At 29.8% G+C, this 12,500-nt stretch overlaps 1 protein-coding gene across 1 annotated transcript in view; it reads left to right on the plus strand.

The window, feature by feature from the left end:
* Positions 1–12,500, plus strand: part of LOC137641221 (glutamate receptor ionotropic, delta-2-like) — a 49,844-nt gene that overhangs the window by 12,941 nt on the left and 24,403 nt on the right. Inside the window, exons 5-8 of the mRNA XM_068373657.1 lie at positions 5,575–5,676; positions 10,091–10,167; positions 10,648–10,890; positions 12,376–12,500. The exon at positions 12,376–12,500 is cut by the window's right edge and continues 3 nt beyond it. Coding sequence (XP_068229758.1) covers positions 5,575–5,676; positions 10,091–10,167; positions 10,648–10,890; positions 12,376–12,500 — 547 coding nt within the window. The remainder of the gene's footprint in view (positions 1–5,574; positions 5,677–10,090; positions 10,168–10,647; positions 10,891–12,375) is intronic.

Below are 12,500 nucleotides of genomic sequence, written 5' to 3' on the forward strand. Positions count from 1 at the left end.
TGGTAGTTCTATTGGTGACATGTTGCTAATTGCTACGAAAAATAAAACATATCTCTTTAATTTCTAGCTATTTAGATTGAATTGTATTTGCTCTCGACACACACATATACACACACACACGCAAATATATGTATATATATATATATATATATATATATATATATATATATATATATATATATATATATATATATATATGTATACATATATATATATATATATATATATATATATATATATATATATATACGCACACGCATATTTATTACGAAACTATTGTACGAGCAAAATATTTAGATCGATATGCGTGCACACCCGCACACGCAACCCCCTTTCACCAGGTTTTGACTACTCACTTTCCCCCATACCCGAGAGCCGGGAAGAACTGAACTATATATATATATATATATATATATATATATATATATATATATATATATATATATATATATATATTTGTATGCTGAAGACACCTCTATCAGAAGAAAAGAGCTTGATCTTGAAGAAAAAATGATCACGCTTCACATATTTATACATATATTGCTGTTTAATAGACGTATGGAAATGCATCAATTGGGAATTGCATTGGGATGATGGGGTTAATAAGAATTGGGAGTCCCGCTCTGTGTTTACAGTTTAAATGCGTCTATTAATTGAACTCTCCGTCCGTCTATTAGTTTGGCTGCCTGTCGTGTCTCCTTATGTATGACCAACCACTCATCCATGCCATAACCTCTGTACCATATTCTTCTACTCTTGCTTGAGGGTACACTCGGGCACGCTATTTCCATCCTGTTTCTCTTTCTCTTGTTTTTATGTAGTTTTCATTGTTTATTTATGATAGATCTAATTTAATGTTGTTAATGATCTTAGAATATTTTATTTTGATTGTTATTACTTCTCTTGTAGTTTATTTATTTCCTGGCTTCCTTTCCTCACTGGGCTATTTTTCCCTGTTGGAGCCCTTGGGCTTGTAGCATCATGTTTTTCCAACTAGGGTTGCAGCTCGGCTAGTAATTATAACAATAATTATAAAGTTGAAATTGAACACAATGATGTTAATATATTTTTAGATGACGAGATTCCACAATTTGTATCATTGATTCCACGATCAAGGCCATCACTAGAAGTCAAAAGTCATATACGAATCTAAGCTCGTCTAAAACTCAAGATATCTAGCATATAATGGGCTTTCCTCTCCTCATGTCACTTACAAACCTATTATCATCCATTCTTTCCACATGGTTGAACCATCTCAAAATAATTTGATACTGTCATCATCATCAACATTATGAGGCGTAAGTAGTCAACTGTAGAACAAAGGCCTTAGACATGTCCTTCCACTTGAGTCTGTGTATGGTCTTTTTATGGTAATTTATAACCGCATATTTTCTTATTTCATCAATCCATCCTCTTCTTTTCCTTTCCTTGCTTCGGTTGCAATCTCTAGGGGCTTATTCTGTTATTCTTAAAGTGAATATATTATCTGCCATTCTAATTATATGTCCTGCCCATGTCAATTTTTCTTTTTTTCAATATTGTTAAATACTGTACATTCTTTCATATCCGCCAATGAAACCGATCTGCACTAGTTCATGCCAATCGTCAGACATGAATTTAAACTACACAAGATAGAGACTTGATATGCCGCATGTATATCCCACTGACGAAATTATGTAGAGGCTGTGGCCAATGTTATAACTACAGGTAAAAAATCAATCAGGAAGGAATTGCAATGAACAAGAGGTTTCACGTGATTTTGTTGTAAAATGAAGTGTTTGAAAATAATAACAATATGGCAAGTGAGGTAATTGTTTTGTCTTGTATTTACGTGTACCTCTTGGCATCAAGGCTACGGTGGATCTGCTAAATTTCGGAGTTTTTGCTATGTTGTTGACGTCATTTATGATGATAATGGACATTCTAAATCATTTTCTTTTGTCCAGAGTCTTTGTTGCAATCGACAATAACGAACTTTGGTATTAACCCTTTCATAAACTTAAATAAATTTACATGGAATATGTGATAAAGTGTTCTACTAGTTAAAGTTTGAAAATAAATCCAATCATAATTACTAAGCAGAGAGATCGAGAGCAAGACTCACCTGTTCACCATAACACGCACCAAACCAGAGTGAGGAGGGATCAGATGGTTGGTGATAGGGTGGGGTGGGGGAGGGGGGAGGGGGTTGCTGTTGCCATTATTCAGAGCATTAGCTCTAAGGAATTTTGTTGTTCAAGAATAAGGGGAAAGTCGTATTTTCCAAGGAGCCATTTTCATAATGGATTTTCAGTCGTAAAATGTTTTACTCTGCGCCCAATGTTAACGGACTTACTGCCTAAACAAGCCAGATATTAATCGTTAAGTATTTTTGTTTTTGTTTTTGTTTGAATGTAGCTATATACATGCGTGGTTGTATACATATACAGTATACCACATCAAACACACCTGGATATATATATATATATATATATATATATATATATATATATGTATATATACATATATATGTATGTATATGTATATATATACATATATAATGTATATGTATGTACATATATATATTTATACACATATATACATATATATATATATATATATACATTTATATATATATATGCATATATATACACGTATGTATATATAAAATGTTGTTGTTCCTCAACTCATGTCAGTGCCTGCTGTTCCTACCCCGCTGGACGCAAAACAGGGCGATGCGGCTGCAAGCTGAACACTTGTAATGCAGCTTGCATGTGCAAGTTCTCCAGTGTAATCAATATGTTTATATGTATATGCTGTACATATATATACACACGCATATATATGTACTGCATATATACATACACACGCATATATATACATATATGTATATATATATATATATATATATATATATATACATATATATATATATATATATATATTTATATATATACCGTATATATTCTATATATACAAACATATACACACACATATATATATATATACATACTGTATATATATATATATATATATATATGTGTGTGTGTGTGTGTGTGTGTATACGGGATATATATATGTGTATACGGGGTGTATATATATATATATATATATATATATGTATATATATATATATATATATTTATATATATATATATATGTATATACTGTATATGTATGAGGCCATTGACGTCAATGGGCGAAGGAGGAGATAGTATAATGTACAGTATATATACATACATATATATATATATGTATATATGAATCTATATATTATATATATACACACACACACACACACACACACACACACATATATATATATATATATATATATATATATATATATATATATATATATATATATATGGCCATTAACGTCAATGGGCGAAGGAGATAATATATATGTATACATATATAAATATATATATATACATATAAACACACATATATATATATATTTATATATATATATGTACATATGTATTATATATATTATATATATATATATGTATATATACATATATATATATATATATATATATATATATATGTATATATATACATACATATATATGTATATATATATATATATATATATATATAAATATATATATATATATATATATATATATATACCCATTAGCCTTATTATCGTACCTGCAATTCAGAATACTAACGGGAGGAACAGTTATTCAGATTTCCTCGGGAATTATAAAAAAGCTGTAGGCGTTAATGAAAAATATCTGCGTAATCATTGATTTCCAATAGAATTAAAGTTTTTCGTATAAGTCATCTTAGGAACATATTATAACGAGTTGAAATAGAATATGCTGTATATTCGATGTTGGCTGAAACTGTGTAACATATAACATTTCCTCATTACTTTAAAAGTTACCACACAAATGTTCTCCATAACAAACACTTGCCTGGTCCTTACATATTCGTCCTTGCCTCATATTCACTGTACTTCATTATTATATCCTCTGCTAGTTTTCTTACTTTCTCCATCAAAATCCTATCGCATACCTTAAACATTAATTTATTAATTATTCCTATCACCCATTTCTTTAGAACTTTTCCCTCAGCCAAAACATCTGAAAATAGAATTGATCATTACCTTAATCATACTAACACAACTATATTCCAGCAACTCATGAACTCCTAGGATATTCACTACCTTCCTATAACCCTAAACGCTTCCTTTTCATCATAAAACCCCATCTATGAATTTCAAACACTTTCCATCTTTTCTTCCCTCCTTTGTTTCCTTAACCCCATCTTCTAGGTCTTCCATTTATTTTTTATGTGCTCAATACTTTCCTCTCAAACTCATTTCTAAATCAAATTTTGCTTCAAATAAACAATGATCAGATATGCCTCAACTACTCATCATACATCATATATCAACTTGCTCTTCTCTCTACTCCCTCTACTAACATATATTCTACCAAAATCATTTACTCTCCCTTTTTACATTCTCAAGTATACTGACAAATCTTCTTTGGAAACCATGTATATCTCAAGATCAAACCTATTTGCAAACACATCTCTACAAGATTATCTTCAATCTCATTTGATCCAGGAACAACCGAAGTACTTAACAAATCCATCTTTTACTCGGTCACTAAACTTTTGCATTTACATCTCGGGTTATAATTTTGTTTCCGTGTTCTGCAAACCAGTCAGGTCTTGATTTGGACTCTCTCAAAGGAGTTCTCATTCATTTTCATTCTTTCCTATTCCTGGACCATATATAATTACCATTACAAATGTTTCTCATGTAAATCTTAATCATAATATATATATATATATATATATATATATATATATACACATATATATATATATATATATATATATATATATATATATATATATACATACACACACACACACACACATATATATATATATATATATATATATATATATATATATATATATGTATATATCTTAAGCAAAAGAACTCTAATCCAAGACAGTGAAAGGCAATGGTACAGAAGGTATGATACTACCCTAGACTAGAGAACAATGGTTGGATTTTGGAGTGTCATTCTCCTAGGAGAGCTGCTTACTATATATAAGTAGTCTTTTCTACCCTTACCAGGAGGAAAGTAGTCACTGAACAATTACATTGTAGTAGTTAACCCTTTGAGTGAAGAAGAATTGTTTGGTAATCTCACTGTTGACAGGTGCATGAGGACATGGGAGAGTGTGGAAAGAACAGGTCAGACTATTCATATATACATACATATATATATATATATATATATATATATATATATATATATATATATATATATACATATATACACACACACACACACACATATATATATATATATATATATATATATATATATATGTATGTATATATGCATATATACACACATATATATGTGTATATATATATATATATATATATATATATATATATATATATATATATATATATATATACATATACAGTACATGTATACATATATAATGGTTTATGATGAAAATATTATATTGAATTATTTTTATAACACACGAGTAGCATCAAGATATTTTGGCAGCATTGATTAAATATCATATGTTTATTTCTGACAGATCTTTGACAAGTACCTGGAGTCTGCGCAAACCCACTGGTTTGTCGTCATTAGAGAGAACATAACAAGAAGCATCATTGAAAGGCTACGCGAAGGAACCCAGGTAATAGAGATGATGATCACAGTAAGTCTGGTGGAGCTTAAAGCAGACTACGATCTTTCTTACGATGTTATCTATTCAAAGTTATTCTAACACAGTAGAATTCATGCGAATGCTCATGTTGTTTGGTTTGATGATAACATCTTATTGCAATTTACCTTTGGCCTTGTGATATATTGATCTGTTTTCTGTCGTTCTCTGCTCTTTTGCAATGTCCAGACGCAGACGTGTTTTGGAAATGTTTTACTTTAATTTGTAAACATTTTCTTTAATTGATTTTGTTTAGTTTGAAAATTCAACTTTACATTTCTAAAAAATAAGAGATTTCCGTATTTATGTCTCCCATCCATCAGAGAGGTAGATGTGAGAATTCTGTTCTCAATTATGCCAACACATTTCATACACCACACACTCCCTTGTCCATCCAGGACTCATTAGGACTCTCGTTAATCATATCAGTATTGAGAGATATGTTGCCGTTTCTGTTTCGCTTTATGTGTGTTTACGTGTGTGTATTTACGTGTGTATATGCGAGTGTGTTTTAATGTAGGGAAGTCAACCACATACAATATCATTCTCATTTCCTAGCAACGTCAAAAACAATGTTATTGTTTGAGGTTGAAAGAATAAAAAAAAATATCGAAATCTAATCCTACTTTGGAAAACATTTTCTGACAACTCAACTCACGCTAAGCCATTCGCTTGTCTGGTTAGGTCAAGACACAAGTGTATCTCTTGTTCGAATACTTTAATGGTAAAAGGAAGTTGTAGGATTATCGTCCTTCAAGTTTGGTTAATTCCTTTTCAGGAATCACACAAATAAAAGGTATATAAACTTACATATATAAATAACATATAAATAGATTTAAACACACACACACACACACACATATATATATATATATATATATATATATATATATATATATATATATATATATATATATATATAACTTATCAGTCACAAAACTGCATGTGACAAATATATCTAAGTGTAAATTCCACAGGAAACAGGATTTTACACACACAAACACATGCGCACGCACATATATATACCGCATATATGCATATATAATTGTACGCACATATACATACATATATATATATATATATATATATACATATATATAAATATATATATATAAATTATATATATATATACATACATACAAACATATATATATATGTATATATATACATATATATACATATATATATTCATATATATACATTATATATAAATATATATATATATATATATATATATATATATATATACATATATATATATATATATATATATATATATATATATACACATATATCACCTGTTCCTACGCCTATTCACCCAAAGGGCCTCGATTAGTTTTCGCCATTCGTCTCTATCTTAAGCTTTTAATTCAATACTTCTCCATTCATCATCTCCTGCTTCACGTTTCATAGTTCTCAGCCACGTGGGCCTGGGGCTTCCAACTCTTCTCGTGCATGGTGGAGCCCAGTTGAATGTTTGATGAACTAATCTCTCTTGAAGAGTACGAAGAGCATGCTCAAACCATCTCCATCTACACCTCACCATGATCTCATCCACATATGACACCTGAGTAATCTCTCTTATATTTTCATTTCTAATCCCGTCCTGTCATTTTACTCCCAATATCCTTCTGATGGCTTTGTTCTCAAATTTACTAAATCTGTTGAAGATTGTTTTATTGTCATATCATGACTCATATCCATATAGTAATACCGATCTCACTAAACTGATATATAGCTTGATTTTCATTGGTAATTTCAGGTGATTTGATTCCTAAATTTTATTCAACCTAGCCATTGTCTGATTTGCTTTTTTCATCCTTTCACTAAACATATATTTTCATAAATATATGTATACTCAGACACACACACACACACACACACACATATATATATATATATACATATATATATATATATATATATATATATATATATATATATATATTATATATATATATGTGTGTGTGTGTAATTATATGTATATATACAGATATATATACAACCAAATAGAAAATTTGAAGAATAAGGAAGAATCATAAGAGTATTCCTCTTTCTTGATAACTGATTTATAAGCTTAAGATGTTGTTATCATTCAGGCCAGACTAATTATTTTTCTTAAAATCTACATATTTTTCAAACTCTCCTTTTGTGAACGATAGATCTAATTTATACAATGGAAATGGAATTTACAAAGAGGTGTCCTGACTATACGAAAGGATGAGTATATCAAACAGGGAAAGTATTATAAAGATAATGGAACAATATCTTAAACAACAAGTTGTTTAAGATATGCCCAGGATTAGAAATGAAATTGTTAACAGTTAGAGACACATAAAAAGCTATAGTCCATTTCTTTTAGCGAGTCATATTTGCACCGACTCACAGCGGTGCCCTTTTAGCTCGGAAAAGTTTCCTAATCGCTGATTGGATGGACAAGATGATTCTTACCAATCAGCGACCAGGAAACTTTTCCGAGCTAAAAGGGCACCGTTGCGATTTAGTGCAAATATGACTCGCTAAAAGAAATGGACTATTCCTGTATATTCTTATGATATGTTCTAATTTCCTCCGATTAAGTAAAGATTAAAGGTGTCTGGGTTCAGCTCCAGTTTCATCAGATTAGATACTCACCAGAACGTCAGGCGGGCAAGCGCCCCCCCCCCCAATGTGGTGCCCAACCACAGCAGTGGCCTCCCCAGTAAACAGCTTAAACTCACGGTCCTGGGCTGTGATCGATCTGCTGCCATGCGAATGCTAGGCGAACACGTTACCACTGTACTAGCCAGGTTCTATCAATCCCAAATCATCAAAGTATCCCGTAGAAATTTTCTCTTCCATATTGAGCCAAATCTGGTCACCAAAATTCAAGCGAGTTACAATGACGTTCTAACATTATCATAAAATCTAATTTTATTGGAAATTTATTTACAAGGGCGTAGTATATGAGAACGGGTAATTCGATATCCACAATGAAGAGCATTAGGTATATAGATTATATTTTGAGACCAGGTTGATCCCACCAGTTTTGTTGCTTTGAAATATTTGGTATGGGTATTTTGACAATGTTTAGGAATTCATTTCTACTTAGTTTGTTGTTCCATTTAAAAATAAATGAATGTAAGATTGAAAAACCTCTTAACAGAAATTTGCTTTAGAAAAACATAGTAACAATATCTCAGGATCAGAATTTCACTTACCCAATTTGGCCAAAATATCTATCTAAAATTCGTGCATAGTGCAAATTATGGGCCCTGAAGTTAAACCCTAACAAAATTCAAAGTATGAATGTAAGTAGGTCGTTAACATTAGCTCCTTAACACGCAGATCTCTGCTTTGATAATGTTTCTTTTACTCTGAGCGACTCAAAATTTTAGGTGTGATTCTTGATTGAAAATTTACTGTTTTGAGAAACACATTAAGCCTGTTTCATCTTTAATTGCACAAAAAATGTTCTTATTTAGAATCTTTTAAGATTTTCGGTGATCAATCTCCTCTGAGGAAATGTTTTAATTCTTTCATTGCGCCTCGTTCCAAGTATTGATCTTCTGTCTGGACTTCAGCTGCTGAATTTTATCTTAATTTGTTGGAAAAAAACTGAAGGTATATATATATATACATACATATATATATATATATATATATATATATGTATATGTATACATATGTATTTATACTTACATGTATATATACATATATACATATAAATATATATATATATATATATATATATATATATATATATATATATATATATATATATATATATATATATATATATATACTGCCATTTTTCTGTGTTTGTAGATGTTAGAATAAGAAAATGTTTCAGTAAGGTTTATTTATTTGTCCTTTTGTAGGTAAGCAAGCACAAACACAAACACACACACAAATGCACACATACACACACAAACACACACACACACACACACACACACACACACACATATATATATATATATATATATATATATATATATATACATTTTTATATACACAGTATATATGTATACAGGTCACAAAATATAGACAAACATATATGAATAAATGAATATATTGATACGTATAAATACACACACATATATAAATTATATATAAATATATATATATATATATATATATATTATATACATATATATGTATGTAATATATATGTATAGTATATATAGGCTACATATACTGTATATACACACACATATATATATATATATATATATATATATATACACGTGTATATATATATATATTTATATATATATATATATGTGTGTGTATATATATATATATATATATATATATATATATATATATATATATGATATGCTGTCCGTATTTATTTGTTTCATTCGTGAGGAGAAGACAATAAAATGCTCTGAATCCTCGGCAGGTGTCCTTTGCCATAAAGACGAAAGATTTCAGTTATCAACTCATGAATTCGTACATCAACATTCGCAACCAAGTAGAGTAAGTATCCACAATTTGCTTAAATTGAGTTCAAAATAATTGATTATAAGCAGGAGAAAAAATAACACTTTATATTGACTATTTAAATTTCTTATTGAATCTAATTTAAAATTGTATTGTTTGTGCTGTAATATATTCATTTTTGCCAGTGGCTTTTTCTTATATCAACTATCATAATATAATAAAATTGTTTATTCAAACTCTCAGTGAATCTGATACTTAATATAGAATGCTTTCTGATGATATCTAATTCAATAAAATGGTACTCTGATTGACATTATTCATTATGTTACATTGCATTAACTATATTATGCTGGTGATCATTATAATCCTCTTCACATAAGTAGCCTACGCTTCGAATCCTCTTGCTAACTTAAAATGAAAGAAACCTTTTATTTATTTAACTTTTTATTTTTTTTTTTTAGCATGACATTAAAGAAGTGCAACAAGCATTCATTTCAATTTGCATTTTCGTTTCAGGTTACGATTTATTGGGTGGTGGTCATGGGAAGCAGGATTAGGCGCCAAGAGTTCACTGGAAGCACCGCTGGTCAAACCTCTGAGCGAGGTCTACAGCGACTTCGGAGGGAGGGAGCTGAAATCTACTGTGATCAACAACTGGCCCTTCTGGGTTCTAGAGTTTCCACCAGATGGGTCTGTTCGCCCGGTTTCTGGCCTAGACTTCCACGTTCTGACCGACATCAGTGAAAAGCTTAATTTCACGTAAGTAGTATCTTCAAGTTTTATTTGTGCTTTTGATAAACCAAATCAACCAGAGGATTATTTTGGTGTGAAAAGAGGGTTAGTTACTCTCTCAATAAAGAAAAATCATGCTAGGTATGGTCTGTACGTGGATGAGTCACCCATAAACACCAGAAGCCATTTGCACATTTGCTTCTTTGACCATTGTAGAGGAATGGTCATGGGTCTAGCAACATATTCATGAAATGTCAACACAGCTGAAATTGTAAACGATCTTCGGAGTGTAAACACATACATAAATATTAAACTTAAATATATGTTTTCTTAACACAAACACACACATACATATATATATATATATATATATATATAAAATATATATATATATATATATATATATATATATATATATATATATATATATATATTTATATATAAATATGTATGTATATATACATATACATACACACACATATATATATATATAAATATATATATATATATATATATATATATATATATAAATATATGTATATATATATATATATATATATATATATATATATATTCAATATGTGTGACGTCTAAATAACAAAGCTAACATCTCTCCAGTTAAACAAACCTCTATTTAGGTATCAAGAACAGATAAAACAGCAACTACCTGTTCTCAACACTGGTTTCAAACCAAAACAGAATGGCAAGATTCAAAATAAATGGCGTAACCATTCCTTCAACAAAGCTCGCTAAGCGATTGAATTACACTTTTGAATAAAGACTATAGCGGTGAATATTGGCCATGAGATCCAATAGAGCTTTGTGAAATATCATTCATGTACTCCGAAATTGGTCTTGTAATTTTCCACTTCAAAGATCTTTGAGGTTTCCTTCCATCAAAACTTTTTATATGATTCAGGAGCTTCAAAATATTCGTATATTCTCAACTTTCTCAAATAAAGCCTTTACACTGAAGTGTAATTCCATCCTTTAACAATTGTACTTCTGACCTTATATTAAATGGAACAATATACGGCGGATGAGGGATTTGCCTTTTCCTGAAACTTAACTGTGGGTTTGTTCATACGTAGATGTCAGGATGCCTGAAAACTTTAAATTAATCAATCAATCAACCAATCATCCGAAGAGATGTTATCTTTGATATTTAGGCACTACAAATGTTAAATGTACTGTACATGAGAAAGAACAAGGCTTAGAGGGCCTCTCTCTCTCTCTCTCTCTCTCTCTCTCTCTCTCTCTCTCTCTCTCTCTCTCTCTCTCTCTCTATATATATATATATATATATATATATATTATTATATACATATATACAGCATTTATATATGTACATATACATACATACACACACACACACACACACATATATATATATATATATATATATTTATATATATACATACATATATATATATATATATATATATATATATATATATATATATATATATATATATATATATATATAAAGAGAGGTGGAAATTTTCTTTACAGATTTCGTATGGTAATGACGCCAGATAAGGTATGGGGAGGTGTCTTGCGCAACGGTAGCGTTACTGGAATGGTAGGAGCAGTGCACTACCATTCCGTTCACATGGCCATCAACGAACTTACTCTCA

Source organism: Palaemon carinicauda, chromosome 5, assembly GCF_036898095.1.
Source record: "Palaemon carinicauda isolate YSFRI2023 chromosome 5, ASM3689809v2, whole genome shotgun sequence".
Taxonomy (NCBI): domain Eukaryota; kingdom Metazoa; phylum Arthropoda; class Malacostraca; order Decapoda; family Palaemonidae; genus Palaemon; species Palaemon carinicauda.